The sequence below is a fragment of the Penaeus monodon genome, chromosome 31 (genome assembly GCF_015228065.2).
Source record: "Penaeus monodon isolate SGIC_2016 chromosome 31, NSTDA_Pmon_1, whole genome shotgun sequence".
NCBI lineage: Eukaryota > Metazoa > Arthropoda > Malacostraca > Decapoda > Penaeidae > Penaeus > Penaeus monodon.
In genome coordinates this window covers 21,689,318-21,690,034 of record NC_051416.1, presented here as the reverse complement: position 1 = coordinate 21,690,034, position 717 = coordinate 21,689,318, and the positions used below count along the sequence as shown (strand labels likewise).

Genomic DNA, 717 nt, shown 5'->3' with positions numbered 1-717 from the left:
TTATTATGTATATCATCATCTACCTAGTTTTTCTTGCTGTTGTATAACTATGTTGTAATGGTAATATCACTTCTCAGTCTCTGCATAATTATTCTTGTTTGCTGTAGTAAATATAATAGTAGTAGTTATTGTTTTTCATATAATGATATTCCTAAGATTTTCATATAATGATATTCCTAAGGTCTTGGTTTGCTCTTTCATTCATTATTGCTTCTCTCTCTTCCTCTTTTTTTTTATCTCCCTTTCTTTCTACCTTTCCCTCAATCTCCTGTATAACTCCTCAACTCTTTTTACTCTTTTTACTCCTTTGGACAAAAACTTTAGTATTTCTAGTCTTGTACTATGTATAGTAGTATTATGAATAGTACAAATCTTTGTATTTGAAAGATAATTGTAGAACAAATTTTTGTGTAAAGACGTAGCTCTTGTCATCATTTATAATAATTTTTGTGAATAATAAGACCTAAATAGGCAAAGACCATCCTTTCGTTGGTCATTTTACATCCTCCCTGATTGTAGGTTTACGAGTTGAGCCGGACAAAAAAAGAACCACTTTGGGGGTTCTTGAGATAATAAAAAAAGGAATTATTGAGGGGGAAAATTGGGGATGCAAACCAGATGAAAATACATGCACTGCTGTGACTTATATCTATAACAATCCTACTATCAATGCAGTTGAAAAGGTAATTATGAAATTCTCTTTGATAGTACATGCAG

General features: G+C 31.1%; 1 protein-coding gene across 1 annotated transcript in view; it reads left to right on the top strand.

Annotated features, from left to right (window-relative positions):
• LOC119593100 overlaps positions 1-717 on the top strand; it is a gene marked incomplete in the record, with an annotated part of 11,055 nt that overhangs the window by 7,232 nt on the left and 3,106 nt on the right. Inside the window, 1 exon segment of the mRNA XM_037942064.1 lies at positions 609-683. Coding sequence (XP_037797992.1) covers positions 609-683 — 75 coding nt within the window.